This window comes from Trachurus japonicus, chromosome 13 (genome assembly GCF_045865225.1).
Source record: "Trachurus japonicus isolate A0001 chromosome 13, Traja_1.0".
NCBI lineage: Eukaryota > Metazoa > Chordata > Actinopteri > Carangiformes > Carangidae > Trachurus > Trachurus japonicus.
Genome location: NC_140919.1, coordinates 8,570,340 through 8,595,866, shown reverse-complemented (window position 1 = coordinate 8,595,866; position 25,527 = coordinate 8,570,340). Strand labels below are relative to the sequence as shown.

At 42.5% G+C, this 25,527-nt stretch overlaps 1 protein-coding gene across 6 annotated transcripts in view; it reads right to left on the bottom strand.

The window, feature by feature from the left end:
• usp32 (ubiquitin specific peptidase 32) overlaps positions 1–25,527 on the bottom strand; it is a 100,324-nt gene that overhangs the window by 26,253 nt on the left and 48,544 nt on the right. For 3 of the 6 annotated variants that reach the window (XM_085794757.1, XM_085794762.1, XM_085794763.1), the window contains 15 exons: positions 23,062–23,193; positions 19,337–19,444; positions 19,064–19,179; positions 17,286–17,348; positions 17,077–17,160; positions 15,883–15,944; positions 15,594–15,696; positions 14,694–14,925; positions 12,574–12,755; positions 10,847–10,987; positions 9,444–9,609; positions 6,519–6,673; positions 1,290–1,371; positions 1,127–1,201; positions 885–1,023 (listed from right to left, as the gene is read on the bottom strand). In XM_085794757.1, the coding sequence (XP_085650883.1) occupies positions 885–1,023; positions 1,127–1,201; positions 1,290–1,371; positions 6,519–6,673; positions 9,444–9,609; positions 10,847–10,987; positions 12,574–12,755; positions 14,694–14,925; positions 15,594–15,696; positions 15,883–15,944; positions 17,077–17,160; positions 17,286–17,348; positions 19,064–19,179; positions 19,337–19,444; positions 23,062–23,193 (1,840 nt within the window). The remainder of the gene's footprint in view (positions 1–884; positions 1,024–1,126; positions 1,202–1,289; positions 1,372–6,518; positions 6,674–9,443; positions 9,610–10,846; positions 10,988–12,573; positions 12,756–14,693; positions 14,926–15,593; positions 15,697–15,882; positions 15,945–17,076; positions 17,161–17,285; positions 17,349–19,063; positions 19,180–19,336; positions 19,445–23,061; positions 23,194–25,527) is intronic. The other 3 variants (XM_085794759.1, XM_085794758.1, XM_085794761.1) reach the window with 3 other exon arrangements.

Here is a 25,527-nt window from a genome sequence, read left to right as displayed (position 1 = left end):
CCAACAAAACTTTATATGAGAGTCAATAGGGCCCGACACAAAAAGGTCCATAAAACTACACAACAACCATTTAATATTCCTCCACACTGCTCGTCCACTGCAATCCAAGTGTCCTGAAGGGAGATAGTCCAGAGTTTACTGGAAATGACGTCATTTAGGACATTTTTACAGCCTAAACCGTTCTGTGTTGAATTTGCCTGGGACGCACGGACGTGACCGGACTTGCCTCAATGACGTCGTTTCCAGTAAACTCTGGACTATCTCCCTTCAGGACACTTGGATTGCAGCGGACGAGCAGTGTGGAGGAATATTAAATGTTTTTTGTTTTTGTGTCAGGCCCTATTGACTCTCAGATAAAGTTTTTGTTGGACTATGAACCGGCCTCCCGGGTCTCCAGATGCACTTTGAGGAATCACTGATTGGTTTGGTTTATTCACACATAAACTACTCTGGAGTATTCATCAGCATGGATTTCATTTTTTGGTGAACTTGAGTCGGCAGCAATTATTAAGTATAAAGTAAAATATAAATCAATAAGTAGAAAATTAAACACAATAAAACAATATGTATAATAAAAACATGATGCAGAGGACATCATGAGTGTTACCATGTGTATATTAGCCGAGTTTATTTATATATTTTGAATCTGAGAGGTCAGTTTTATTACTTTCTTTTTATTATATTTGTTCATTTTGAGTGGAGCTCTGTAACCAAACCTCAAGGGAATAATTAATAATCTGTATTTCTGATTCTGATTGGTATTTACACATGGAAAGTGAATAAAACGTGTCAGTGATTGATTAATTGGTTGATTGGTTGATTGATTGATTGATTGATTGATTGATTGATTGATTGATTGATTGATTGATTGATGCGGCCGGCACCTGTTGAGCTCGTAGAGGTGTCTCCCTGAGATGAAGTAGTCTGTGAGAGGCTTCGTGTTGCTCACACACTGGATGCTGGAGTTCATGAAGCAGGTGTTGCCAAGGTTACTGAGACCAGTGGCTCCTTTCTCCGTAGGAACTGGGATGGAGAACGAAAGACACACACACGGGTTCAGATTTCAGATTTATAGTAAGTCAATGAGCGGCTGTCCACCAATCAGAGCAGGTGTTCCTGTCCTCACCTTTGTGTCTGTCCATCTTACTGCTGTTGGCGATGAACGACATCTCCTCAGGCCAGCTCATGTCTTTGTTCCTGACTGTGGAGAGAGAGAGGGGCGGGGGTCATTCAGAGGAAGAAAAGGAGGAGAAAGAGGAGGAGGAAGAGGAGGAGAAAGAGGTTCATACCTTCAATGACCAGCTGCTGCTCGTCGTGGATCTTCAGACTCTCCAGAGTGTGGTCTTCATCGTCCAGGAGGGTGAGGTAGTTCTGCAGCGTCACAACCACAGCAGGAGTTACTCATCCAGCTTCACTTTCACTTCTCACTTGTTACAAATAATCAATAAACCATCTCCACCATCTCCACCATCCTCATCATCTCCACCATCCTCATCATCTCCACCATCTCCACCATCTCAACCATCCTCATCATCCTCATCATCTCCACCATCCTCATCATCTCCACCATCTCCACCATCTCCACCATCCTCATCATCTCCACCATCCTCATCATCTCCACCATCCTCATCATCTCCACCATCCTCATCATCTCCACCATCCTCATCATCTCCATCATCTCCACCATCCTCATCATCTCCACCATCCTCATCATCTCCACCATCTCCACCATCCTCATCATCTCCACCATCTCCACCATCCTCATCATCTCCACTAGGGATGTCCCGATCCGATATTGATATCGGATTTATGTCCGATATCAGCCAAAAAAACGAATATCGGATTATATCGGACTGCATCTAAAATCTCCGATATAAACGCTCCGATAAAAGCAGTCCATTATTCCGCTCCAGCACTTCTGTCCCATATGAATAGGTGACTCTGGTTCACACTCCAACACAGTAGGTGGCGGTAATGCACCTTAATGTTGGTGCGCCGCTGCAGCATGCAGAGATCACATGATCACAACAACAACAGCGTGTGTGCGACACACACAGAGACACGGGTGCATGGACAGGTCGCGCTTGCCCGCTAATAAACGGTAAATGCGCTATATTGCTCTAAAGGTCGGTGGTCAGATTCTTCTGGAGGAAGACCAGCTGGTCCACATGTTGTGCCGTGTTACGGTGCGTTCACACCGGGCGCTAAAGTGCTAAAGCCAGAGTTAAATTAACAATGCTAATTTCTGTTAGCCTGTCTATGGCGTTTTACATTATACGTTAGCATTAAGCTAGCGGGCTTTATGCTTAGTTGTGACACTGGCTGTATGTTTTGAACGTTGTTTCAAACTATGTGGGTATGATTAAACATCTTTGATGCTTAAATATTGCTGCTTAATATTTTGCTTTAATCCTCTTTTTATTTTATGTATGCCATTTTTACTGTACATCCTCATCATCTCCACCATCCTCACCATCTCCACCATCCTCATCATCTCCACCATCCTCACCATCTCCACCATCCTCATCATCTCCACCATCCTCATCATCTCCACCATCCTCATCATCTCCACCATCCTCACCATCTCCACCATCCTCATCATCTCCACCATCCTCACCATCTCCACCATCCTCATCATCCTCACCATCTCCACTATCCTCATCATCCTCATCATCTCCACCATCCTCATCATCTCCACCATCTCCACCATCCTCATCATCTCCACCATCCTCATCATCTCCACCATCCTCATCATCCTCACCATCTCCACAATCCCCAACATCTCCACCATCCTCACCATCTCCACCATCCTCATCATCTCCACCATCCTCACCATCTCCACCATCCTCATCATCTCCACCATCCTCATCATCTCCACCATCTCCACCATCCTCATCATCTCCACCATCCTCACCATCTCCACCATCCTCATCATCCTCACCATCTCCACAATCCCCAACATCCTCATCATCTCCACCATCCTCATCATCCTCATCATCTCCACCATCCTCACCATCTCCACCATCCTCATCATCTCCACCATCCTCATCATCCTCACTATCCTCACCATCCTCATCATCTCCACCATCCTCATCATCTCCACCATCCTCATCATCTCCACCATCCTCATCATCTCCACCATCTCCACCATCCTCATCATCTCCACCATCCTCATCATCTCCACCATCCTCACCATCTCCACCATCCTCATCATCCTCACCATCTCCACAATCCCCAACATCCTCATCATCTCCACCATCCTCATCATCCTCATCATCTCCACCATCCTCATCATCCTCACTATCCTCACCATCTCCACCATCCTCACCAGGGTTTCCCGCAGCGCTTTCCTGTTAAGGCGGCCGCCTTAACAACAAAGAGCTGCCGCCTAAACTAACGTCTTAAAAAAAAAAAAATGTAGCGATATTCGCCGCCGCCCCCGGTCGGACGATGGCCGCATCCTACACCAGTGTTGGGCAGTAGCGACGTTACTACAAGTAGCGGCGTTAGTAACTTAACTACATTTCTCAGTAGCGTGGTCGTAGCGTCGCTGTTTTCTACATCAAATAGCTTTTCAGTAGTTAAGCTATTTAATTGATCAGTAGCGCGGTAGCGTCCACAGAAGCTACATTTCCCCAGGCATTTCTAGACCTTAAACGCACCGCTTCCATGTGACGTAATGTACGTATCTGTTGATGCCATGGTTGATGCCCATCTGCTGCAGCGGGGCAGCACACAGCAGGTGACAGAGGAGGAGGGATAGTCAAGTTCGTGAATCAGAGCCGTAGCTGGACAACTTTATCGCTGCACAGCGACCGCGCGCACCGTTGCACGTCGCTCCAAGAGCCCGGTGCGTCCTGTCTGCAGCGGAGACACGGCCACTGACAGGGCTGAGTGAGGGGACCGTTCCTGTAGGAACGCGCCTTTTAATGAATCAAACCAAACACCCTGAACAGTATGCTGAGTAGAGAGGGAGAGACGGCTGCAGCAGTTAAAACGAAAGCCCCTCGTCCCAGCATGTCGCCCACTCCGTCCGTGGCCGACGTCTTTTAAAACAGTGTTTCCCAACCTTGGGGTCGGGACCCCACGTGGGGTCGCCTGAAATTCAAATGAGGTCGCTTGAAATGTCTAGTAGCCTAATTGATGAATTTAAAAAAAATCTGACCAAGAAAGGTTAGGAACCACTGTTTGAAAAGACACTTGGGTTTTTTTGGAATGTACTTGCATAGATCTTTCAGCACTCACAATGGGCCGATATAAATGAAAAACTTTATTTAACTTCTAAAAAAAATAGCTTTGATGTAGCTAAGCTACTTTTGTCATTTTATTGTAGCGTAGCTTGCTACATTTCTCTGGTGGGTAGCTTCAGTGTAGTAAAGCTTTTTATTATTATTATTTCATGTAGAGTAACTTGTAGCTTAGCTCACTACATTTTCCAAGTAGCTTGCCCAACACTGTCTCACACACATACACACCACAGAGAAGCGTGCATGCATAACAGCAGCGCGTGTTGAAAGCGAAACTTAATATGGCGCGGCGCGTCCCCCCCCCCCCTACGATCGATCCCCGCCCCCCCCCCCCGTCGACAGGTCAGACACCACCTTAACTAACAAATTTTCTGGGGGAAACACTGCTCACCATCTCCACCATCCTCATCATCTCCACCATCCTCATCATCTCCACCATCCTCATCATCTCCACCATCCTCATCATCTCCACCATCCTCATCATCTCCACCATCCTCATCATCTCCACCATCCTCATCATCTCCACCATCTCCACCATCCTCATCATCCTCATCATCTGCACCATCCTCATCATCTGCACCATCCTCATCTTCACCATCTCCACCATCCTCATCATCTCCACCATCCTCATCTTCACCATCTCCACCATCCTCATCATCTCCACCATCTCCATCATCTCCACCATCCTCATCATCTCCACCATCCTCATCATCTCCACCATCCTCATCATCTCCACCATCCTCATCATCTCCACCATCCTCACCATCCTCATCATCTCCACCATCTCCACCATCCTCATCATCTCCACCATCCTCATCATCTCCACCATCTCCACCATCCTCACCATCCTCATCATCTCCACCATCCTCATCATCTCCACCATCCTCATCATCTCCACCATCTCCACCATCTCCATCATCTCCACCATCCTCATCATCTCCACCATCCTCATCATCTCCACCATCCTCATCATCTCCACCATCCTCATCATCTCCACCATCCTCACCATCCTCATCATCTCCACCATCTCCACCATCCTCATCATCTCCACCATCCTCATCATCTCCACCATCTCCACCATCCTCACCATCCTCATCATCTCCACCATCCTCATCATCTCCACCATCCTCATCATCTCCACCATCCTCATCATCTCCACCATCTCCACCATCCTCACCATCTCCACCATCCTCACCATCTCCACAATCCTCATCATCTCCACCATCTCCACCATCCTCATCATCTCCACCATCCTCATCATCTCCACCATCTCCACCATCCTCACCATCCTCATCATCTCCACCATCCTCATCATCTCCACCATCCTCACCATCCTCATCATCTCCACCATCCTCACCATCTCCACCATCCTCATCATCTCCACCATCTCCACCATCCTCATCATCTCCACCATCCTCATCATCTCCACCATCTCCACCATCCTCACCATCCTCATCATCTCCACCATCCTCATCATCTCCACCATCCTCATCATCTCCACCATCCTCATCATCTCCACCATCCTCACCATCCTCATCATCTCCACCATCCTCATCATCCTCACCATCTCCACCATCCTCATCATCTCCACCATCCTCATCATCTCCACCATCCTCATCATCTCCACCATCCTCATCATCTCCACCATCCTCATCATCCTCATCATCTCCACCATCCTCATCATCTCCACCATCCTCATCATCTCCACCATCCTCATCATCTCCACCATCCTCACCATCCTCATCATCTCCATCATCCTCATCATCCTCACCATCTCCACCATCCTCATCATCTCCACCATCCTCATCATCTCCACCATCCTCATCATCTCCACCATCCTCATCATCTCCACCATCCTCACTATCTTCATCATCTCCACCATCCTCATCATCTCCACCATCCTCACTATCCTCATCATCCTCATCATCTCCACCATCCTCATCATCCTCATCATCTCCACCATCCTCATCATCTCCACCATCCTCACTATCCTCATCATCCTCATCATCTCCACCATCCTCATCCTCATCATCTCCACCATCCTCACTATCCTCATCATCCTCATCATCTCCACCATCCTCATCATCCTCATCATCTCCACCATCCTCATCATCCTCATCATCTCCACCATCCTCACTATCCTCATCATCCTCATCATCTCCACCATCCTCACCATCCTCATCATCTCCACCATCCTCATCCTCATCATCTCCACCACCACCATCACCCTCACCTTCATCTTCACCCTCCTCCTCCTCCTCAGTGACCCACCTCACTGTTGTAGAGCCACAGCCTCATGTCCTCCTCCTTGATGCGCAGCCGCTGCGACAGGTACAGGTGGATGTCCTTGATGGTGGCCATGCGGCTGAAGCAGCCCGTGTAGGCCAACACCCTCTTCAGGGGCGCGTTGGGGGACGGCACGTTACCTGTGAGGTCACACGGACGGAGACCGACCAATCACTGAGCGCCGTCTTTACCCTCTGATGTCTGGGTCACTTGGTCTCTAACCATTAAATCTGTTGCACTGGATAAACTGTGATATGATGCTACTGCTACTTGAAGGATAATTCCGGTCATTTTTGGCCCCTAAATCGTTGTCTTGAAGGTCCCCCAGTGTTGGTTGGAGCAAAAAACGCGACTAAAATTGATGCAGGCAAACCGGAGTTACACCATAGCTAGACGGCGCTAGGGATAGCCACAATGCAACCACAACAAACACTCAAAAAACAATCAAATATCTATGGTACATGACTCGAATCGATCGCTTAGTAATGTCTTTCCAGGATGTTTCAGAGTTCGGCTGTCTGAGGTGAGTGGATTACATGCAAAAACACAAAGTTTATACTGTTTATACTGTACAGTTTATGAGTTCAGTGGTGTGTCATAAGGATTCGAGTCATGTACCATAGATATTTGATTGTTTTCTGAGTGTTTGTTGTGGTTGAAAAAATTGCCCCCATATTTCGCCGTCTAGCCATGGTGTAACTCCGGTTTGCCTGCATCAATTTTAGTCGCGTTTTTTGCTCCCCCCAACACTGGGTGACCATCAGGACAACGATTTAGGGGTCAAAAATGACCGGAATTCGCCTTTAACCTCAGCTCAAAGATGCAAACAATCTGTGTGTGTGTATATGTATATGTGTATGTATGTGTATATATGTATATTACGGATGTACCAAATCTAGAATTCGAATTTGGATTTCTCTGATTCTTTGGGCTTTTGGATGGGGTTTGGTTTCTGCCGCCAACGATTATGAGAAGGTTTACAAATAATGTTCTGTCCTCCCTGAACGACAAAGTGATGCTGAGAGTGCTTTAAACTGTCATTATCACAAGCTACAAAATCCGCTAAAATGATGCTAACAGATAATAGGAATACATCATAGACCGGCCAACGGAAATTTGCATTGCTAATACGGTAATTTTAAACCAACAAACAGCTGGTATTTTTTAAAACTAGCAACACATACAATAAAACTTACAGGCAGCTTTAATTCTGTTCAAATGCCAAATAGTTGTGAAAGTTATTGCCCATTGTTTGTTACAGTTAGAGTAAAACACACTGTGTGATGGGAGCAGGATTTGGTGTTCGGCACAACCACAAAAATCAGGATTCAGTACACCCCCAATATTAATAATAAGTATAAGTAATTCGTATTCATATTCATTTATATACTGTATATGTGTGTGTGTGTGTGTGTGTAGTGTTGACTGAGGATTAGTCGTAAGGAAGCAGCAAGAGAAGGGCTCGCTCTGTCAGTCCGTGCAAACGTGATTGGTCAATCAACTTAGTCAAATCAATACAAACCAATCAATATTAGTCCAGTTAAATCAATACAGATGTTGATTACTGTGAAAATTAATCATTTTTAATGTCAGATTGATTGATTGATTTTTTTATTTTTGTAAATCACCGCAGCCATCGACACAGACTTTACCACAACACAACATGAACTTCTGTTACTCGGGGCAATGCCAGGGCTAATCAAATCTATTTCTAATAATCAATAATTGCACACACACCTGCACTGTTCAATGCTCAGGAGACTTGTTCCTCCTGCAGCTGGTTTCTATCTGTCGTCTTCACATGTCGTTATAAAATTACAATTAACGACCGAAACTAACACGTTGCACAAAAACTTTAAAGATACTTTTCTACAGTTTTAGCCTGAGCTCACAAACTTAAAGGGATAGTTCAACATTTTGGCAAATTGGCCCATTGCCATAATCGCTATAGATATAGCAGTAGGTTCGTTACCTTTATTTGTCGGTGCAAGCTATTTTTAGAACGGTGGAGCAGAGCCGTGAGCTGCTCAGAGCTACGCTACGGAGGCTCATGGGATTTCTTGGTAGTAAACCTTTATTTTACCAGGCAAGAATTGCTAAGAATACATTCTTATTAAGGCAATGGCCTGGTAGGAGGTGAAAGACCTGGTTTCCCTCATCAAACTCATCAAATACACAATCCAACAACTCCACAACGCTCTGGTGGACAAGTTGTGACCTGCACATTCACCACGCTATGAGATAATAACACAACGTTACCACACAGAGTTGTTTTAGAGGTAAATACAGAGACTGTTTGCTGAAAAACTGTCCCTGAAGGCAACGCGCATCAGCGGTTTTGCATGAATTTCCCTCTAAAACAACTCTGTGTGGTAACGTTGTGTTATTATCTCATAGCGTGGTGAATGTGCAGGTCACAACTTGTCCACCAGAGCGTTGTGGAGTTGTTGGATTGTGTATTTGATGAGTTTGATGAGGGAAACCAAGAAATCCCATAATGAGCCTCCGTAGCGTAGCTCTGAGCAGCTCACGGCTCTGCTCCGCCGTTCTAAAAACAGCTTGCACCGACAATTAAAGGTAACAAACCTACTGCTATGACTATAGGGATTATGGCGATGGGCCAATTTGCCAAAATGTTGAACTATCCCTTTAAAACTGAGCCCCAGTGTGACTGATCATTTAAGACCAATCTGATCTCACCTATCGATTATTGATCTGTGTCTGGCGCCCGTGTGGTGGTAAAGTCTGTGGAGATGAGGAGATTATTGTTGGTCGTTCCCCTTCGTGGGCCCGTGGCCAGTCCCACTCCAGAGCCACGAGAGGAGGATTAATCTGGGGGGTCGGGGGGGGGTGGGGGTGCAGGTTTTTGCTCGACGGCGTGCTCTGGTCTTGCTGCCCGGCTTACGTTACCTCTGCCTGGGGGTAAATACGGAGGGAACATTCGCAGGCTGGTCATACCCATATTGACCCAGATGTTGGACTGAGGGGAGCGCGTCGCCGGCTGTTGCCGTAGGAACAGCACGAAGCGAGGGAAGAGCTCCAGCTCCGCCTGGCCCAGCTTGCTCTCCAGGATGACCTGCAGGGGGGGGGGGAGAGGGCGGAGACCAGTGGTGAAGTCTGTGATGCTCAGGTAGACTCAGTATACACACTGAAAATGCATAAATATTTCACTATACCCAGTACAACAAAACTATCTAACTAATGGTTCAACTTTTTCTTGAAATTTTACCACTTTTTCCTAGAATTCTTTTACTTTTTTTTTAAGAAATGTCATCACTTTTTAAATTATTGTTTCACTTTTTTTTTTCCTAGATTTTTTTTGAGAAATTTTGCCAGTTTCTTCTCAAGTTTCTTATTTACTTTTTTTCAAGAAATGTTACCCCTTTTTGTATTATTGTTTGCACCTTAGTGAGAAATTTTCTACAATTTTAGAAATGTTACCACTTTTTTCTAAAAAATCTTATACTTTTTTTTTTATTTTATTATTATTTTTTTAATCTTACCACTTTTTTCTAGAAATGTTTCAACTTTTTTTGAGAAATTGTACCACTTTTTTTCCAGAAATTTCTCTATAGTCTTCCAAAAATGTACGCTCAACTTAAATTTACATTGATTGTTTGTGTATTTCTGGTGTTTGCTTCAAAATTTTGTCCAATGGGGGTCCGTGGTCTAATTTGTGTCAGTGATACAAGTATGAACAGTTTACCCACCTAAAAAGCAGTATACACCTACTAAAATAAATTAGACTACACCACTAGGGATGTCACGATCATACATTTTCTTGGTGCGATAATTGTCAAAGAAATAATCACAGTACTACGATTATCACGATCATTATGCATTAATTAATTTCTCAACATATGAATGTGTAAAATCTAATATAATCAAAATATAATTACATTACTCATTGTTTACACAAAATATTTCAAGTATCTATTAATATATGACCAATTATTAACCCCCCAGGGGAAGCGTTTCAAATATTCAGGTCATAAATTGTCATCTATACCAAATGTTTACATTTATTTTCATCTGTTTTTTTTTGTTTTTTTAATTAGAAACGCTAACATTTAAATTCCTTCCAATTCAAATGTTACATAAGGATCTGAGCATTTACCTTTACTTTGGTGCACATCTGCCAATAAGGTTCCAACATCATCTTTTTGGGAAAGTAACGGTATTTAGGAATCCTTACGATTAATTAATTGCGGCTTTTTATACCACGATTAATTGTGAAAACAAGTAATCGTGACATCCCTATACACCGCTGGCGGAGACTCAGAGAGAGCGAGAGAGAGGAAGGAGTCACTCACCGGTCGGGGGAGGCTCAGGTTGGCTCCGTACCAGTGGTACAGAGCTCTCCACACCGGCTCTGGTACCGTCTCAAAGTCTCGACCAGGAACCAGCTGGAGGGAGCGCTTCAACCGACCCCCCTCCATCGTCAGGGTGGGGGCCTGCAGAGGGGGTGTGGGGGGGGGGGCAACAGACAGACAGAGGTTAGAGAGGAGTGGACTGAGATCATCAGAAGAGCATCACATCTGGACAATGAGTCACTGCTTTGTACAACTATAACTACACAAAACGACACAAACTATACAAACTAGGGCTGGGACGATATGCTTTTCTCCCGATTCGATTCTTCTACGATTTTTTGGATGCCGATTCGATTTAAATTGCGATTCTACGATATTGCCGATTCTCTCGATTTTTAGTCGCATTTTTAACATTTATCTGCACACAAACACTGTAGGAGCCTATAAATTAACATACTCCATTATAAAATGAACTTAAACCCTTTTCAAAGCCTGTACTCTCTGTATGTAAAAGAGGCTAACAAATACACATTGCACAATATTTAAAAAAATTCAAAAAAAATTTTTCAAAAATTCAAAAAAAAATTTTTTTTCAAAAAAAAAAAAATCGATTTTTGAAAAAAAAAAATCGATTTAAAAATCGTCAAAAAAGATATCGCGATATCTATGTGAATCGATTTTTTCTCCCACCCCTAATACAAACTGTCTGTTGAAGCTCATTAAAGGGACATTGCGTGGCATTTTCAATGGATTATTGGCCGAAATGATGATGTCTGATGAACAAAAAAGGCTCACGCACATCCAGAGTGTAACCAGGTGCTGAGTCCAGGGAGGTGAACAACAAAAAGAAGGAGAGGACTCGCCACACTGTAGATGCTCCCAAAGTTTACAAAAATGTATTGGAGGACTACATAAAAACACATTGCTCGAAACGTTGTCTCGTTTTTCTGTAGTCCTGCAATACACTTTTCGTAAACTTTGGGAGCATCTACAGTGTGGCGAGTCCTCTTCTTCTTTTTGTCGAAATTGATGTCTGCCATTCATATATATGTCATCATAGGTGTATTATTATGACCATCTCTGCTTTTAAAGCCTACGCACCGGCTTTTAGTCTGGCTTTAGAAACCACGTATACATACAGCTCCACCAGAGGCGAATAACCGGCTTTCACCATATGTGAAGTGTCTGTGTCTGTCATGAAGTGTCAGATGACATTTGATTTCACCAATGTTGTCAAGCATTTGTTTGAATGCAATACACGATTTCAACGTTAGATGGGAGTAACTCCTACACAATGTCCCTTTAAACATTATCTTCTTCACTTTGAATGAATGAATGAATTTTATTTCCAACCAAATGAAATAAATTAAAAACAAAAAATAAGAACATAAGTATCGTCAAATCATAATATGCACAAGTTTGAAAAACGAGTAGGAAGAAGGAACTTTGCTGACCAGACGATGCTAAAACACTGTTTTTTTGGTCCTGAAGTTTCTACTTGTTTCACAACAGATCCCACAGGTCGTTGTCACAGCTGCTCCAGAAAATCTGCAGTTTAATCTAAGTTAATTATCTTTAATTTAATTCAGTGTGTTTATTTGTCGTCATCGCTTTTTGTGTCTCAGATTTTGTCTAAAATCTGGATCAATGAACTGATCTCACAGAATATTCTCATTTATCATTTCATCAACCTTTATCTTATCACACACACACACACACACACACACCTTCATGGGGTCGGTGTTGACCAGCGGCTGGTTGTCGATGGCGCCCGGCCTCTGAGCTGCGAGCTGCGACGCCAGGTGTCCGTTGGCTCCGGAGAAACACTGGTTGTTGTTGTCGGACATGTTGTGTTGACGGGCGAAGCAGCTCTCGGCGGCAGAGGGAGGGGCCGCCTGGGGGCTCATGGCTGGTGGAGGAGGAGGGGGGGGGGGGTTAGTGAGAGTTAACGTTACCATCAGCATTACCTATAATGTAAATGATAACATGCTTCCAGACGGTTTCCAGAATGAATGCAGCCTCTAAATAACACATTATCTGCTGAGAAACTCCTTCATTTCACCAATATTTAGTTCTGATAGGCTAGTGCTATTCCCCTCTGAGTCCGGGGTTAGCTGTTATCAACATCCGGGGTCTGTAGGTTGACCTGCTGACCTCTGACCTGGATGATGTCATCTCTGAGCACCGCCCGGCTCATTCTGATAATAATCATTCTGCTTCGGCATTCGGGTCCATTTTTATCTCAACTAGCCGGAGCTTTAGTGAGTCCAGGTTGAGGAGAGGAAGCCTGTGGAAGCTGAACTTCATCCAGCTGCTCATTTTGTTCTGACATGAAGGAGTTTCTCTGCAGATAATGTGTTATTTAGAGGCTGCATTCTGCTGCCCTGTAGACTCCATTATACGGATATACGCGCCTCTCGGCTGGAGCTCATTTCATCACAACCACTTGTAATGACACCAAAGTTATCTGGGGGAGGAAATGATCGGATTTTATGCTAGAAATAAGGTCCAGAATGTAAAAAAACGGTAATTATCCTTTAAAAAGTTCAACTCGTGCCGGAAATGATCGGATTTTATGCCAGATCCGTTCCGTCTAAATTTCTAAAGTGAGGCGACAGAAACTGTTAATTTAAGGGGCGGTGCGTGGCGCAGTGGTTAAGGCGGCCGCCCCATGTAGAGGCTGCAGTCCTCAACGCAGGCGTCCCCGGTTCGAATCCCGCACCGGGCAGACCTTTCCTGCATGTCATTCCCCCTCTCTCTGCCTCCCCCTTTCCTGTCTATCTCATTATGTACTGTCAAATAAAGGCGAAAAAGCCCAAAAATATACTTAAAAATAAAAAACTGTTAATTTAAGACAGGTAGGCAAAATGAACTGAAGTTTCAGCCTAAATCTTTTCGGTCAAGGTACGTTTGTTTTGTTTTTATACTTTAAGGGAAAAAAAAGAAATGAACAATTTTTTGTTGTTTGTTTATGTTTAAAGGTACATTGTGTAAGAATTCCTCCCATCTAGCGGTGCGGTTGTAGATCGCAAGCAACTCAGTCGTATTTTTCATGCTGCATTCACATGAAATTGGGCAGACGGCAGACGGACGACAGCCGCTGCACGTAACGGCATAAACAAGCCTCTATGTAAACAAGTGGTCCGTCAGCACCAGGCAAAACAATACACGTGACAATATGCTGTCATGGCGATGTGGTATTGTTTTACCGTCTTTCTCTGGACTTCTGTGACTAAAATGACATCTGGTTTGTTAGCGACGGCCGTCTGTCCGACTGCAGGTGAATGCAGCATCAGTGTAACGCTCCATTCCTCCTCACTGCGTTACCACGGTGACTTTTTATTTGATAGCACAGTGAGATAGACAGGAAAGGGGGAGGCAGAGAGAGGGGGAATGACATGCAGGAAAAGTCTGTCCAACGCGGGATTCGAACCGGGGACACCTGCCCCTATTCAGTATCTTTTATCCTTCTTTAGCCTGACCAGGGACAAAGACTGCAAATTAGCTGAAGCTAGACGTCTTGTATGCATCGCATTTTTCATTCTTTGTGGCAATGTTGTATGTATCGTCCCTGTTAAATAAACATTAAAATAAAAAAAATATATGAATGATATGAACGGCTAATTCAGAGCTGAAAGGAACACTTCAGTTTGTTGATGCGGGGGGATTACTGATTAATGAGAAACAGACTGGAGAACCAAATAATCGGTTTTCGTGAATAGATAACAGAAGAACTTACACAATGTACCTTTAAAACATGTGTGTGTATAATGTTGTTTATTGACGTGTGTAGTTGATTCTACAGGACCAAAATAAACTCATTAAACTACACTAAACTCAAACTGACCCGTCTCCGTGGCCTCCGACGCGCTGGACACGGCGTCCGGCGAGCGCTCCTCCGTGGGGCTGACGGCGGCGAAGCTTCCCCCCAGACCCCCCAGACCCCCCAGGCCCCCCAGCCGGTCCGGGGGGGCGGGCTCGACGGCGGCCGCGGGGCTCCGCAGCGAGGTCAGGACGGACGGCTGCTCCACCACGATGCCCTTGTGCTCCTGGACGGGAAGACAACAGCAGGCACTGTCCTGTCAGCGTCCAGAGCAACACAAGGGGTTAACCAGGGTAAATACAGGAATCTGGAAGTTAATGTCAATACCCTTTTAAGACCTTCTCAACATTTTTTAATACCTCACTGCCGCTTCAAGCTGTAACCATTTACATCAGTGACACTTTTAACTGAACAGTTTTAGTTTTTGTGATAAGTTTTTTATTTTTTATTTTTTATTTAACCTTTATTTAACCAGATAAAAGCCCATTGAGATCAGGATCTCTTTCGCAAGGGTGACCTGGCCAAAAATGATCAGCAGCACGCGGTACAGCAGCAATACATGTCAACACAGAAATGCAAAGAATAACAATTAGAAAATATACAGAGTTTTACAATTTCAGATACAACAATTGGAACAACAAAATAAATAATTTAAGATTTGAAGCACAGGCACTGCTGGGTGAATTTCTGCTGCCTATCTTTCAAAATAGAGCGAAAGGCTCCAAGTGGGATTAGTTTAGCGAGTTTCAGCTCTTTCTGTAAAGTGTTCCATGCCGAAGGGGCGGCGGAGCTGAATGCTCTTTTCCCAAATTCAGTCCTTACCCGGGGAACAGATAAAACAAGGGTTGAACAAGAGCGCAAAACATAACTACTGCTTGTTTCTTGCAGTAATAAGTGATTTGTGATAGTTGTTATTGAACCTACATATTTGACGTAGTCCTTCCACTGCTGCCACCACAGCATGGAGATGAGGAACCAGTTCTGGCCCTGCTGCAGCCCATGTCTGCTCTCCCTCTCCAGCCAGCCCCTGCACACACACACACACGGAGACACACACACACACACACACACACACACACACACACACACACACACACACACACACACACACACACACACAGAAACACACACACAGAGGTCAGCAGGTGTTAGACAGCCCCCTCTTCCTCCTCCCAGGTGAGTGTTCAGGTGAAGAGGATGTGGTGGTGGTCACCTGATGATCTGCCCCTCCTCCTCTGGTGTCGCCGGTCTGAGCCCCAGCACGATGTGACAGACCTGCAGGACCACGGAGGACACAGTCAGACCTGAGAGTGTGTGTGTGTGTGTGTGTGTGTGTGTGTGTGTGTGTGTGTGGCTAACTGTTGAACAGAGACTAAAAGATCAACTTGGTAGCATGACGTCATGTGACATTTATATAGAGCTTAAAGGTTATAGCTACAACTTTTCCATCAAAACAATTCATTTTTCAAAAATAATACATCCACAGAACGCCTAGAGGGGTGCAGAATAAAAGTATTAATTTTACTGATTTTTTTTAATATGATGTATAAATAATTGTTTTATAAATTTTGACGGGTCCAAAATATATAAATATTTAAATTTAGACAGGCCTGCACCTTTAGAGTGAACAACACTAGAATACCAAACGTCATTGGAAGGTGTAAAGGCCTCGGTAGAAGTCAGAGGTTTTGTTTGTGACGAGTTTCATTTTACTTGAGTGCCAAAATACAAATTTAATACATTTCAGAGAAAAATATTATTATTATATTATTATATTATTTATAAGTTAGGTGCCTTTCTGAAGAGCATCCTTCCTTTGTTTAAAGGGACAACGAGGAGTTTCTATTTGGTTATAAAAAAGTCTCATATTAATGTGGATGAATCTCCGTTACCACTTGTTAATGGTCCATTTTAGATAAATCTATGGTTTTGTCTCTATGGTTATTTTGTTATTATTAGTGGTGGTGGAAATGCTGGGCGAGCCGACCAGCGTTTCTTTACTTTCGGTTTCGTGGCGAGTCATGAGAATAACGCCGCCGAATCTCCGTTTATGGTGGGAACTACGACGGTATGTGATCGTCTTCCAACCTCTGACTTTAATTCTTGATGAATGAAAACATGAGTCTGTCTTGCGCCGGTCAAAGAATTTCACGGTGCGGAGGCTCATAAATGTAGTGTGAAAACACTTTGCTTTAACAAAACTCCTCGTTGTCCCTTTAAGTGATATTTTATTATATTGATTATTTATCTTTTTTTTTTCTGTTTCTTTTTTCCTCCAATTGTCAGAGATAGAAAGCATGTACAGCTACTTGCTACGCTTGATTACTGATACTGTCTAATGTTTGTGCTCCATACCAGGTACTTGGGATGTGAGGTTAAAAAAAAAGGAAAAAAAAGTGAATTGTACCTGGAAAAGCAGGTTGAGGAACTCGTTGGCCAAGGCGCTCTTCACGCTCCAGATCTGGTAATCCTCCAGGGTCAGGTGACCCAGCTGTGAGGAGAAACTCAGAGTCAGCACCGATCTGATCTCACACATCAACAACTTCTCCTTCTCCTTCCTCCTCCTCATCCAGTTTTATTTTCCCTTTATTCCCAGATACAGGAGTCGTGTCTCACCTTGGTGTTGTCGTGCATCTTCAGGATGTCCTCTACTATGTCCGACACGCTACTGTGCAGCTCCTGCAAGAAAAACAACACGACTCAAACTCTGCAAACATGGACACACCCATCTCATCCATGTACGTAATATAACACTGGGCATCAACTTTTCTGTTCATGTTCAAACAGTTCATCAAGTGGAAGATGAAATGATCTCCAAAAGACATAAAGTTAAACATGAAACACTCTTTTTTTTTCAATATTTTAATCCGTATCAGTGTATTATTTTAGTTTTCTACAGTTTCAGAGTGAAAAAGGAGAATAAAGCAGCAGCAGCAACAGAATGGGAAACCCAGGACAGGGTTTCACTCTGCAGGTTTCACCAGCTCAAATTTAAGACTTTTTAAGACCTTTTTTAAGACCATTATGGATGAAATTTAAGACCTATCATGACAAATAAAAAACGTACAAAAGAAATGCGGAGTCACAAAATTAGAAATTGATGATTTGCAATATATAAGTTGCGTGTTAGGCTTGTTTGTAGTTGAAAATACATTCAATAAAGCACAATGAAGTGTCGGGAGCATTTTATTGAGCATTTGCGGTAGCGAGGGCTCTACCATAACATTTTCCCCAAGGAGCTCGCCTAAAGTGAACTATTTGGGGGCACAAAAAGAAATTGGGGAGTGAAATTAAAAATGTTTATGGAACATATTATTTATTTCATTCACTGGCAACCAACAGGCTGATGGCTTTAAGCCGTGAATAATGTTAAGGGTCAAACGTGACCCATTTTTACATTGGAGAACAGTAAAAACACCAACACTTCACCTTCTAATGTGACCTAGAATAGACAAACATGGAAATATTTCAACTTCTTTAATGAACAGACACGAGCCACAACCTGTTCTGTATTATGACCAACACAATATTTGACACATGAAGTAAATACATTGGCCTTTGGTCACCCCTATATATTATGGTATTAAACTACATCTTTTTTTTGTGCACCCGCCCCATGTGTAGATCATTTCACATTAACATTAACAGAAACTTTAAACCTTGTAACCTGTGTATAACGACTACTTACTTTACGTACTGTGAGACCTTCGACTGTCTTCAAAAAATGTGATTATCCATAAATAAAATAAATAAAATATGGGGCTGACAACAGCTGTTATTGATTATTTTTATCTACTCTTTAATATTTATCTATTTTAATTGTATTCTCTCTAGTTATTATTTCTCATGTTTTGAATCCTAACATTGTCTACCGGTTCAGACGTAAGTATATATAGTATCCCAGTACAGGAGAACTGTGATAGAGGAGAGTCTAGGTGCTTTTGTAGTGCTGAAATTAATTTGTCTGTGTTTTTCTCTCCTGATCTGGTTTAATGATAAGAAATGATGACGTGTATACAAAATTAAGAGCAACATGTACAGTATGTGCTACTGTCATGATGTAGTGTCATGCACTTGGTTTTATCTCATACTGTTGATAATATGTTCTGTATTTTTAGATTAGCCGCCTATGGACTGGTGTTGAAAATTAGCACTTGTGCTAAACACACTCAAGCGAAGCATCTGTTCTGTCCACTGGAACAGTCTCAATGTATTTGTGATGTCCATATCAAATAAATAAACATGACATAACATACAGTATCACCTGTTTTTCTTTTCTTTAAAACAAAAAGTTTAACAATAACAAAAAAAAACACACCATTGCTAACAGACATGTAGTGAATCCAGTGTGTGTGTGTGTGTGTGTGTGTGTGTGTGTGTGTGTGTGAACTCACGGGGAGTGTGTCTGTGCGATTGTCCTTCCACACCTCCAGCAGCGCCACGACCATCTCATGGAGTTCATCTCGAGACAGGACGCCGTCGCGGTCGACGTCGAACACTTTGAAGCAAACTGAAGGAGAAGAGAAGACAGATGAAACACCAACGATCAACTGAAGAACTGGGATCATTCACTTTTATTTATTTATTTAATTTAATTTAATTTAATTTAATTTAATTTAATTTAATTTAATTTTATTTTATTTTATCTGGGATGAATCTCAGCTCACATTTCTGGCGCTCGGCGACGGGCCCCCTGCAGCACGCCGACAGGCCGCAGGAGATCTCTTTAAAGTCGATGTGATTGTCCCGGTTCTCATCAAAGGCGTGAAACAAACCTGAGAAAAAAACAAAACAATCAATCAATCAATCAATCAATCAATAGCCCTGATTAGTTCCTTAAAGGAGCTGTGATCAGCGGTGAACATGAAGCACTGTGTTTAGAATATTTATACTGTGTGTTGTGGTGTTTGTAAGTGCTTCGGCGCCACCTAGTGGTGACTGCAGAGAGCAGAGGATGTTCAACCAAAGATCCTCTATTTACCAAGATACCCCATGAGGCTTTTTCCATGAAAGAAATGGTGACACTTCCTGTCTCTCTAAATGGGCGTGGCCAACCGTCACCACCTCATCTGTGAACGTGAGTGTGGATTTATACAATGAAAGTGAGATATTTATATTTTCTTATGATAACATGAAATATTTACACTACTAACAGTCATATTAAACTGATTTAAATCATTTTCACAGGAGTTTGCGGCCGTTTGTTTGACGTTGCCTAGGAGATCTGTGGCCAAATCTGTGAGTGTAGTCGTAGAGACAGAGACAGGTCGTGAAGAAAGTTCATTTTCTCCTGATGTGTCCGTCTGAAAATTGATATTTTGGTGTCAAACTGTTCAGAAGAGATGTGGCTTGTGGAAAATGAGTCCAAAATTTACTTCAGTGACTGTGGGGAGAAAGGACAGACCATAATCTGTGTTCACGTTCAATTGTCCCATTGGACTCAATAGTCTCCTAACAAGGCGTGTATACAGGAAGCTGACTCGTCATGGGGGGTCTTGGTTTATAAACCGTCTTTGGTTCAACTACAGGAAGGGGGATTCATAGAAGCAGCGATCCCATTAACCAATCACCGAACACCTTCAGACGGCATCTATTATAACATTATACCTGTGTCTCTAATTATTGTGTAAATCTATAGCTGTAATTTAAAGGGATAATCCGCTGTAAATTTAACCCATGCTCTAACGCACCGTCAGACCCAGTAAGACCCGCCCCCGCCAAGAGATCAAGTCACCGACCACAAACTTCTCCAGTCGTAGCGACTTCAGCACAGACAGACAGATAGAAACACACTGCTGTCTATGGATCCACCAGCCAACCGCCATCAAAAAAGCAGCTCGTAGCCACAAATAATGCTCAGAACAGCATCAAACTTCATCAACAGTACAAACAGGGTCCCATCCCATAATGCGAGGCATCAAACACCTGCTGGTTTTGACTGGTTTCTATTGAAAAGAGACCAAAACACAACTCACCCACTCGGTAATCGACTCGTCAGGGCTTCTGCAGCTGGAGGAGAGTGGGTGAGTTGTGTTTTGATCTCTTTTCAATAGAAACCAGGCAAAGCCAGCAGGTGTTTGATGTCTCGTATTATGGGATGGGACCCTGTTTGTGCTGTTGATGAAGTTTGATGCTGTTCTGAGCATTATTTGTGGCTCAGCAGAACTGAGATCAGCCCCAACTGTCAGCACTTTTAAGTCCAGGTTAAAAACATTTCTCTTTTCACGTGCTTATAGCTGAGAACTTAAAACTTTATCTATTTTCTTTTATTTGCTCTTGCTTTTAACTCTGTTTTTTGTGTTTGTTTTTATTCTGTTTTATGCTTCTCTTTTTTTTTTTTTTAAATGTTTTGTCTTTATGTAAAGCACATTGAGTTGCCTTGGTATGAAATGCGCTATATAAATAAAGATGCCTTGCCTTGCCTTGCTTTGCCTATGAGCAGCTTGTTTGATGGCGGTTGGCTCTTGGCTCCATAGTCAGCAGTGTTTTAACTTTTATGTCAGTTTTAGATTACGGAGACATTTTATACAGACACGCTTCAGCTGCAACTCTACAACTACATGACACTGTTTATCATTCAGCCCTGAGACTCATCACTCTGACCTGTATGCTAAAGTTGGTTATAAGGCCTGATAGACACTGCATCTTATTCATTTTTAAAGCCCTCACTGCTCTTTTACCCTCTTACTTTTATAATGCTCAGAACAGCACCAAACTTCATCAACAGCACAAACAGGGTCCCATCCCATAATGCGAGGCATCAAACACCTGCTAGCTTTGACTGGTTTCTATTGAAAAGAGATGAAAACACAACTCACCCACTCGGTAATCGACTCGTCAGGGCTTCTGCAGCTGGAGGAGAGTGGGTGAGTTGTGTTTTCGTCTCTTTTCAATAGAAACCAGGCAAAGCCAGCAGGTGTTTTATGCTGGGTATTATGGGATGGGACCCTGTTTGTATTGTTGATGTAGTTTGATGCTGTTCTGAACATTATTTGTGGCTATGAGCAGCTTGTTTGATGGCGGTTGGCTCTTGGCTCCATAGTCAGCAGTGTTTTAACTTTTATGTCAGTTTTAGATTACAGAGACATTTTATACATCATTTATATCAGCTGCAACTCTACACCTACATGACACTGTTTATCATTCAGCCCTGAGACTCATCACTCTGGCCTGTATGCTAAAGTTGGTTATAAGGCCTGATAGACACTGCGTCTGATTCATTTTTCAAGCCCTCACTGCTCTTTTACCCTCTTACATCAATACATTTGTATCTTTTAACGCAAGCTCGAAGGACTGGATTACACTGCAGGCTCCAGCGGTTTTTTTTTACTGAACTTGGAAAATCCAGTTTTTCATTCTGTGCACCTGCAACTTGAAGCACTAAACAGAACAATCTTAAATTGACCTCCTTTTGATCATTAGGGTAATTTAAATCCTTAATTTAATCTTATTTTACCACCATCTGCTCCTGTTTTAATTCACTCATCTTCCTGATTGTCAATTTATTTTTAATGTGATCTTCTGTTATTTGTGTTGATTGTGTATTCTGAAGGTACTTCTTCGTCTCGGCTGAGTCTAAATAAAGGTTTTAATAATTTTTCCATCTGTGCTGAAGTTGCAACGACTAGAGAAGTTTGCGGTCGGTAACTTGATCTCTGGAGACGGGGTTTCTACTGGGTCTCAGGGTGCGTTCAATTTACAGAGGAATATCCCTTTAAGATTGATCATACATGTTTACATTCATACATTCATCTTCAGTGATATGATGCTGCATGAGAGCTACTATAACTGTTGCACTACCGACATTATTTCTGTGTTCTCGTCTGTAGTTTTACTGAAATTACATAATACAGCTCTGGAAAAAAATAAAGAGACCACTACTCCAAAATGTTGTTAATAAATCAGCTTCTCTACATGTGGCAGCCAACTGAACTCCAACACAAGCTCATCTCACTGTACTTAGCTGATCACCTGAACCAAATCATATTTAATAAGGAAGAAAGATTATAAATACATTTTAAAAAACACTGCTGTGATTAAAAGTTGGGATTATTTGAACTTGTTTTCTTTGCATTATATGGTAAGGTCTGAAAACACCAGAACTTTTTTTGTTATTTTGACCTGTTGCCATTTTCTGCAAATAAATAAATGCTCTTAATGACAATATTTTTATTTCCAATTTGGGAGAAATGTTGTCAGTAGGTTATAGAATGAAACAAAAGTGTTCATTTTACTCAAACACACAGCTATGAATAGTAAAACCAGAGGAACTGATCATTTTGAACTGGTCTCTTGTTTTTTCCAGAGCTGTATATTTTCCTTGTTTACCTGCCGTCTAACGAGTTGAGCATCGGAGATAAAGAGAAATAAAGATAAAGATAAAGAGTCTGACCTTCGCTCAGCGAGGCGTGGATCGGTGGAGACACGAGCGGGACGAACGTTTCCAAGTCAAAGCGTCCGGTCCGGGACTGAGCCTTCAGCAGCCAATAACGTTTCTCCAAGTCGATGATGTCAGACTCCTCCACTGCAGGAGGAAAAGGAGGAAAAGGAGGAGGAGAAATAGAAGAGACAGAAGAACAGGGAGGAAAAGAGAAGAAAGAACAGAAGTAAAAGAAGAAAAAGAAGAATAAGTTTAGTGTTCAAAGCTCAGACAGATTTGTTTTCTTCTTTGTTGCCTCCAGAGTGAAACCTATTTGTTGCTCTGTTGGTGCGACCTTAAGTTTGTCTTTGCCTATATATTAGAGATAAGAGAGATAAAGATTAGTGATAATATATGAGAATAAATCCAGCTAAAGCTATCTTATTGTATAGATTATAATGACAAGGAAGCTAATTTATGAATAGAGGGTGGGAGTAAATAAGTTTCACTTCTTCCCACTCCTTTTCGGATAAGAAAAATCCAATTATTTTCATTTTCAATTAGTCTTTAGTATTTATTTGTTGTGTCTGTCCATTGCTGTATTATTTCTTATTTCTTTTAACATCTCTGAAATAAACTGAAAAGGTCTGGTTCAGAAATAACGATGTGTGGTCATCACGTGATGAGACTGGAAGAAATGTTTTACCTTTATAGATATTTTTCTATATTATAAATTATATATAATGGATCCCATCAGTGGTCGACAACAGAACTTTTATCCTTCAGTAAAATAAAATGTGAAGTTCAGGTTCCATCAGCTCCAACAGCAGCATCAACGCAGTCATTATTAAAGCATCAAAACTGTTTCCATGGATATTTTCATTATCTTTAGTCCTGGTAGGCTACGTCTGCAGCCTGCAGAGCGGTGTTTGGTAAAAGTCAATATGATCAGTTTAGAGCTGGTATTCTTGGTCTTTCAGACTGAAATGCATTTTGTGTTCTACTGTCCTTTTTATGACTTTATAAGACAAAAACTGTTTAGTAAAGTAGATCCAAATAATGAATTTGTGTGGTTGAACGATGCTGAGAAGCTAAAACGTCTTTTTCAGTTGAATATATTTGCATTTTCTTTATTTCTTGCAAAGGCCTGGGCAACGAGATGAAGAGCGATGTACAGATGAGAACTGAAAGTGATCTGAAGTTGTTTATTTATGTGTCACACTTGTGTGGCAGGTAACACCAACAGGAAGGACTGTCTAGTCTTTGATTTGTCAGTAAATGTGTCTTGTAATCCCATATGGGATGGGCCACAATGGTGGCATGAGATGAGCCTGTGAATATTCTCGTAGTTATCTCAAGGAAATTTTAAATTGAATGCAACTGGACGTCTTCCTAGACAAATAACCAAGTCCAGTTGCATTCGATTTCAAATTTCCTTGAAATAACTACGACCTGGACAAATGAGAATATTCACAGACTTATGGCACAACAATAACATTGGGTTGGCTTCCCTTAAAACATGAACTGATGAAGCCTCTTGGATGAGAGGTGAAACGTCTTCCTACACAAATAACCAAGTCCAGTTGCATGAGATGAAAATAAATATTCATTCATAATACCAATCAAAAGGTTGAATAGTTGACTGATGTTTTGCTGAATATTTATTTCTTCTCTGAGTTTTGAATAAAAAGGTTTTGATCTTTGAGTTTAACAACTGACATTTGATTAAAAATCAGCAACAAATTAAAAAAAAGAAACATGTGATGATGTTGATGAAGAAGATGCTGATGTAACGGTCTCTGTGTGTGGATGTGTGACTCATCCTGTGTTGCAGTGACACAGATCAGACCGATATAGCCCTCAGAGCGCTGCCCCCTTCAACACGCTAATCTGAGGATTAGCCTAATGGGATTGGGCGGCCAACGGGCTAGCCTCTAGCCTCTGGCCTCTGGCCTCTGGCCTCTGGCCTCTGGCCCGCCGCCGCCGCCGCCGTCGATGACAGGTGTCAAAACGCAGACAGACCTGAACGTCAGACGTCAGGCGCTTCACTCCCGACAGGTGACGTCAGAGGCTGAGGTTTCTACGACGACGACTCAGAGTTTATTTCTCTGACTGTGTTGTGTCTTTATGATGGGAAGGTGATGGAGAGGCTCTGATTGGCTGTCAGGGGAGAGGGGGTGGGGGGGTGGGGGGGTTGGTGTTCACCTGCACTCAGTCACCTCCAGAGATGGACAGAGTACTCGACCCCAGTACTTGAGTAAGAGTACAAATACTACTGCTCAAAATTTTCAGTCGACATGTTACTCGAGTAAGAGTAAAAAAGTACTTGCTTTTAAAGGTACTTAAGTATCCAAAAATACATTAAATTTACTTTAAGAGTAAATCAATTTCTTATTTTTCACATCAATGAATTAATATAATTTTTGCTAAATGAGTTTAAGGAGCTTTTAACTCTTGTTTCTGAGAATGAACTCAGATAAGGCCAAGGAAGTTTCTGAA